The sequence below is a fragment of the Branchiostoma floridae genome, chromosome 16 (assembly GCF_000003815.2).
Source record: "Branchiostoma floridae strain S238N-H82 chromosome 16, Bfl_VNyyK, whole genome shotgun sequence".
NCBI classification, from domain to species: domain Eukaryota; kingdom Metazoa; phylum Chordata; class Leptocardii; order Amphioxiformes; family Branchiostomatidae; genus Branchiostoma; species Branchiostoma floridae.
This window is the reverse complement of record NC_049994.1, coordinates 19,039,549-19,046,821: the sequence shown is the minus strand read 5'-3', so window position 1 is coordinate 19,046,821 and position 7,273 is coordinate 19,039,549. Positions and strand designations below refer to the sequence as shown.

General features: G+C 41.0%; 1 protein-coding gene across 1 annotated transcript; it reads right to left on the bottom strand.

Moving 5' to 3' along the window:
* Positions 1-256: 256 nt before the first annotated feature.
* Positions 257-3,930, bottom strand: LOC118403072. The gene is made up of 4 exons (XM_035801508.1): positions 3,719-3,930; positions 1,720-1,864; positions 814-933; positions 257-337 (listed from the first exon to the last, which is right to left on the bottom strand). Exons 2-4 carry the CDS (start codon positions 1,855-1,857, stop codon positions 257-259), a joined length of 339 nt encoding a protein of 112 aa, XP_035657401.1. The 5' UTR covers positions 1,858-1,864; positions 3,719-3,930.
* Between the last annotated feature and the right edge of the window lie 3,343 nt (positions 3,931-7,273).

Here is a 7,273-nt window from a genome sequence, read left to right as displayed (position 1 = left end):
GCCGTTGCTCAAAACCTCCGGAAGCTTAAGTGAAACGAAGTCTTGATTAAACTGACAACTATCTATGTCTCAAGCTCTCCTGATTGAAACTGGATAAAGGGTTGTCCTACGATTTTAAACTGTATTACATAATAATCAATATCATTAACAAGGCTTACGAAGCATACAAGGAGAAATGATATTGATTATTATGTGATACAGTTTAAAATCCTAGGACAACCCATTCTAAGCTGTATCACATAATTAATAATGAATATCATTTCTCCTTGTACGCTTCGTAAGCCTTGTTAATGCTGGGCATGAGCTCTGGTCGGGGAGCGCCCGAACCACTGAAGTCGTCTACAAAATCAACGAGAACAAATACATCAACAAAATACAACTGGATACTTAGACATTTCAAAGTTTTCTCAGGTGGGAATGACATATAGAATACAACAAGATTTATTCCCAGCCCTCCCACAGTTTGGATCATCGTCCAAGCTTTGGGCCATCCTAACAGCGGTCGGGCCCGAGCCCCATGTGATACACTGTGTTGTATTCTATATATTTACACTCTTTTAAAAGGAATCATTTTGGAAAATGTATGAATGATGCACACTACAATATTGTTACTTTGCCTTGCACCCCTCTGAATAAAAGGAATCCAACAAAGGGCTGTCCTAAGTAATGTATTGTTTCATGTTCTTCTTTTGTACAACTGGATAAAGATTATATTAAGTTAAAGCCCCATGAAAGGGATTACTGTGCAGACAGCAAAATAATTCCCTTATCATTATGAAAGGTTAAAGGTGAGAGGTGAAAGGTTACACCCTGACCTGAGCCTGACTCCAGCTGTTTGACCTGACGATGAAGTCTCTCGTTTTCATGCTCCACCTCCCGCAGTCGAACCTTTAGCGCCGCAAACGCCTTCTTCAGCGCAAAGTAGGAGGCATTCTGGGAAGGTTGAAAAATCGTGTTAAACTACACTCAAAGTTCTACAGTCCCAACTCTTAAAAAAATTTTTTTAAAGAAAATATTCTATCTGGCTGTATAGAGAGTATGTTATAGGCATACAGAGACATTCAGCCCAGGCTGCTCAACTAGCCAAAGGCAAATGTCCTGGTTACTAGACAATGTACAGTCAACAATATGAAAGGTTACATTTGTTTACCGATACGAGGTTAAAATGAAACAGACACTAGCAATAGGAAATCTTCCACCACCTTTTACCAAATTTACCTCCTCAACCGAAGTCAGGTACCCATTTTTACACCCGAGTGAAGTGAGGAATGTTTGGTAAAGTGCCAAAGGCCAAAAGATCAGTAACATGACAGGATTCAAGCTCAGGACCTCTGGCTTCTGGGCCGAACACCCTGCAGTTATGCTACATGATACAAACAAACAAACAAACAAACACACCTGTAAGCCATCGCTATCATCCTCCCCGTTGTTACACATGGACTGGTCCATCAGGAGAGGCTGGGTATCCAAAACAAACAAACAAACAAACAAACAAACAAACTGACCTGTAAGCCATCGCTATCCTCCTCCCCGTTGTTACACATGGACTGGTCCATCAGAAGAGGCTGGGTATCCCAAACAAACAAACAAACAAATAAACAAACAAACTGACCTGCAAGCCATCGCTATCCTCATCCCCGTTATTACACATGGACTGGTCCATCAGAAGAGGCTGGGTATCCCAAACAAACAAACAAACAAACAAACAAACAAACTGACCTGTAAGCCATCGCTATCCTCCTCCCCATTGTTGCACATGGACTGGTCCATCAGAAGCGGCTGGGTATCATTCTCCAGACGAGCGCCAGCCTCCAGGATGCTGATTTCATCGTCCCCTTCTGCTACAGTACCCATCATCAGTTACCTGTGCAGGTAAACAAACAAACAAACAAACAAACAAATAAATAAACAACACTGCTGCAGTACTTAGGGAAGCCTCCAGGATACTGATCTCATCGTCCCCTTCTGCTACAGTACCCATCATCAGTTACCTGTGCAGGTAAACAAACAAACTAAATAAAACTGGAAGTTCTGCTGCAGTACCTAAACAAGCCTCCAGGATCCATATTTCCTTTTCCTACAGTACCCATCATCCGCTACCTGTACAAAAAAGGGTTGTTAGGTGGGGATTCTCTCTATCTTCTTATTTCTTTTGTTCTCCACTGAAGTGACCCAGCAAACTACAGTTTGAGAATGGATGCAGAGTCACACAATTTCAGCTTCATGATGTAATCATACAGATAACGTCATAACTGTTAAAGGCGCCCAGAGCAGTTTTTAGAGCATTGAAATTAAAAATATTCTGAATGAGACAATCGGTACGATATTGACATTTACTTCACGATTCTAGCACATTTGTATCATTATTTCGTACTTTCAGCGTTTAAAGAGACGCACAAACATGTCGCAAACGGCCCCTTTCATTTACTGGGACCTACAATAAAGCAGCACAGGATCGAGCCACTAACAGTTTCCCGTCGGTACTTTTAGGAGACTTTAGAACGCATGAGGTCACTAGGCGAATTGAATCTGATTTGCCCGTTCGCAAGTCGAAAACTTCTTCGAACAAGTGACGACATCTCCGGAAGCGTTCGGGACGCATTGGTCATTTTCGCGTGCGTTCCGAAAATTTGAAATAATGGCACGTGCAGCGCTTAGATTTTCAATGACTTCTCACCACCCAACAACATCTCATCTTTGCTCAATAAAGGTTGACATGCAATGAAATACTGTTATTTAAGTAATATTATTACTGTATTTTTACTTTAACCTGTGTGTAAAAATGACTTGAAAATTAAATTTGAAAAGACTAAAAAAACTGCTCTGGGTGCCTTTAACGTTATATATAATATAATTATTGTTTCGTTAACAGAAAGATCTAAGCCCCTCCCAACTGCTGCTGTCAGTATTTCTTCCTGATGATGACGCCCAAAGTGTTGGTTATGTGGTGATGCAGCGGGACGTGGGTTGATGGGGGTTGGTCTATCAGGGTTCTCCCCAGAATTTTTTAGTATAGTGGAGGGGCTGGCAAAAATAACCCGCACCAACGCGCTGCACTTTCATGAAAATGGGTTCATTTTGCAATGACAGAGGGTGTCAAATACTACAAGTATAATATACTGTTGTTATTCCTTTGTTGTGAAGTGGCAAAACAGTACTATTGTTTTGATCATTGCTCATTCACAAGTTTTTGCAGACAATGCTGACTGGAAAAGTGATGCCACTTGGTACAAAAATCTGTGAATTGAAATTGTCATTAATCTTAGCAAAACTAACAAAGAAAATAGGGAAGAAACACACTGAATTTGAAAAATAGTATAGTGGAGCTGGCTGAGAGTATAGTGGAGGGCCTCCCTTATTCCACTCTCTGGGGAGAACCCTGTCTATATAGAAGTCGTGACCCATGATGCAAACTATTCGCACCATCATGCCCCCCTCCCCACAACACCCCCGACGTAACTGAAAGCTGTTGGCTTTGACGATCAACTGAATCTCAGGTACAGAATACATTATAGTTTTAAGATAAAATATCATAAAAAGCAGTAACAGAACCGTTCTCAGATTCTAAATTTAACCAGTCAACAAGGTAACAAAGACCAAAAAGTTATAATTTACCGCAACAATTTTTCTGACCCTGAAAAACACAAATTGTTTGTGGTAAAACTAAAGTATTCACAATGTCTTAAGTTCGACATGTCCAAGACAAAGAAACAAATACCTTCTTGCTGTCTTCTAGACGCTTCCCAAGACACTGAAAGGCTCACCTTGGTCAGCTTTGGCGTCTTAAAACAGAAATAAAAGTGCGATGTTGTCATCGGCCGCCATCTTGACTTTACTTCCGCATGATGACGTCACGCATGACCTTTGCCCCAGCTGTTATAGTTTTACGCTTTTCTGTTTTCACAATGCAGCAAGTTCCGTTGGTTTAAAACTGATAAAAATTTGCTTAACTCAAGTCGAAAGGATTCATCTTTGCTGCAGAAACAACTGTATTTTTACTTTGGATCCCGACCAGTTCCTGAAAACTGGTTGCGTATTTACACCCCGACCTACCGTGGCCGATAGCAACAATGTGCAAGGCACTTACTTTTCTGCGCGAGCCACTTACTTTTCTGCGCGAGCCACTTACTTTTCTGCGCGAGCCACTTACTTTTCTGCGCGAGCCACTTACTTTTCTGCGCGAGCCACTTACTTTTCTGTGCGAGCCACTTACTTTTCTGCTCAAGACACTTACTTTTTTGCAAAACACACTTACTTTTTTTCTGCGTGAGCCACTTACTTTTCTGCGCGAGCCACTTACTTTTCCTGTGGTGCGTACCCCTCCCTTTATCAATGGATGGTCCCCGACTTAGGTCAAAGGTCAAAAAGACCGCATAAAATTATCCTCCTTCGGATGACCCCTATGAAATGACCCCTACCCTAGCGCGATTTTGTGGATTCAACTTAATTTTTTTGTGCCACTTTGTCCTAGAATGAAGGCAAAATATATGAATACAGGCTTTGAGTGCAAATTATGCTTTAGTCAGAAATTGACAACAACGAAGCTATATTTTTCAACTTTTACTAACTAGCCATAGATCTATGAATGAATGAAGCTGTTGGTAATTTAAGTCAGTTATACGTAATTTTAAAGTTGTTTCTAAGCATCTTACATATCCTACTTGAAGCCATAAGTTCCTAAGCCTAATGTTATCCCTTGCTTATACAGTTGTTTGTGACAAGACAAACAATGTACTTTGGTGTGTTTGCGGTGTACTGCACGTGTCGGTAGTGGATCTAGGGACTCTGATGTGAGAAAGTTACATTTGGTTTGTTTTTGTTGTACATGCAAACAAAAACTATTTAACACAATTGTGCGCTGATGTTAGCGGACTTTCTTTGTAGTAAAAAACGTTAGTATAGATATACGGCTTAAGTCTTTCGTCGGGTCTCTTTTTATTTGGCGAAAATACTAGCATTTATGTCAGGGGTACTGAACTGTATTCTGATGTTACATAGATTTGCTTGTAATAAGTGGTTTTTGTACCGAAATGTACTAAATTATTTTTAATGTAGGAGTGGCTGTTCCGGTTAAACTAGTACAAGATGAGCCATATTTGCCTGTAGCCAGCAGCTTTGTCCTCCTTCTGGTATAGGAGTGGCTAACAAATAATTTATTTTTCTGTGGTTTATTTTTCTGTACAACAGTGACCAAGTCTTTGGTTCTCGCTTTAAAGCCTTTTTATTTCATGTATTTCGCTTGTATTCTGGCACCCTGTCCTAGAGTGGAGGGGAAATACATGAATATATGCATGCTTTTGGACCTTAAGTCTTTTTCTTCTAAAATAGGCTATAATGTTAGGTATACTTGTAATCAATTTGTTTACAGTTTGTGACTGAAATCATCAAATACCTGTTGACATTGAAAGGGGATTAAGCACTACGAATACCACTTTGAATAGACCTGGTGAACAGCTCCAGGCAGATGCTGTAGGTTAAGTCAGTTATTCTTTAGAATGTGTCCCCACATTTGACAACTTGCAGCCGCCATGTTGCTATCCTTGTCTCGACGTCATTAAGCCTTCTATTTCTAATACCAAGGTCACCGTTCCGCTTGCCCACCTGTGCATGCACGTGTTCGGCACGGCTCTTTGTTTACATGTATCAGGTTTCAGCCTCACCTGACAAGGCTAACAATGGTGCAGATCCAGTTAGCACATACATAAACAACGTTACTGTAAAAATTGAAATGTTTGCAGCAGTTTAAGGTTCGTATTTTTGCAATGACTCTTCACCGTGAAGTTTCAGAACCACCGCGAAACGTTTTGTTCAATCTGTGACAGTATTCTACCTTCTTACAAAGTTAGAATTAACTCAAACAGCCAATTTTCTCCTTACTTCGAAATTAAATTTCCGTACACATTTCCCCTTTTAGAGTACGGATACGTGTTGAACAGCGTATATTGTGAGAACACAAATTTCGAAGGGTGTTGTCACTGCGTACTAAAAGTAGGAACGGTTTTCTTCTATTAAGGAATGAAGGCATAGATGTTGAACCACTACAATGTGGAAGAAGTTCTCATACTTAGTTAAATTCAAAGGTCATATCTTTGGACTTGAGAAAGTCATATTTGGTCCCTCGATTAATGATATGATCTATGCAGGGTTGACCCCAGTTAAGGTGCTGAAGATCACATCCTCAAACACACACACACACACACACACACACGCACACGCCCACACACGAACACACACACACAAACACACACACACATACACACACATACACACACACACACACACACACACACACACACACACAGACGCATACACACACACACACACAAACACACACTGACACAAACACAAACACACACACACACAGACACACAGACATACACACACACAGACACATACACACACACAAACACACACAAACACAGTCACACACACACACAGACACACACAAACACACACACTGACACAAACACACACACAAACACATGCACGCACACACACACACACACACACAGACACAAACACACACACACACACACACACACACACACACACAGACACAAACACACACACACACAGACACACACACACACATTGCTGTTGGGATAGCGAGTAATTATAGAGGTGTACACAAAGAAGGTGGGGGAGGAGGGGGTTGGAACTCCCGTGGGGGGAGGGGGGCGATGGTAAAGGGCATTGCGGAGGGGGTTCCTTTAACTCAGGCAGAGATGTCCGCGGACAGAGTGGCGCAAATAACGGGCCGGGATATGTTGTTGTCACAATGACCAGGAAGAGGCTTATACAATAGTTAGATACCCGGTAACCCAACAGTTATCAATTTCATGACAATCAAAGAGGCTACTGGAATACCAGGTAAAAAAAGTTCCCTTTGAGTTTGAAATGAAAACCTGGCGGGTTTCAGTTGGTCTGGCACCGCATGTTCCTGTTATAACTTTTATCAAACTTTAAACCCAAACATTTAGATTCAGTTTTTCTTTTAATAGTAGTTTTGTGTTGAAATAAATGCTGACAATTTTGCCTGTCTGCTGAAGTATATCACTCTGTATTAGGGGTGGGACGACTACCGGTACAATAACATTAACAAGAGTGAAGTATAGTAGAGTCTGTAGTCATTTCTACCAATTTTTACAGTCAGTCGTATACAGGGACAGTAAGCCTTGTAGGATTTCAAAACGCCAGTGGTAGTTAAATACTCCACAAAAACCACACAGAATTCTTCGCAGCAAAATGGACCATTGTTCTGAATACTGACAAT

Bases quoted from the DNA above. Each gene is read 5' to 3' on its own strand.
- LOC118403072 (XM_035801508.1), bottom strand. From the start codon at position 1,857: ATGATGGGTACTGTAGCAGAAGGGGACGATGAAATCAGCATCCTGGAG. The intron at 934-1,719 runs GTCAGTTTGTTT...CAACCTTCCCAG, and splicing joins AGGATAGCGATGGCTTACAG to AATGCCTCCTACTTTGCGCT. The intron at 338-813 runs CAGGGTGTAACC...GATTTTGTAGAC, and splicing joins AGCTGGAGTCAGGCTCAGGT to GACTTCAGTGGTTCGGGCGC.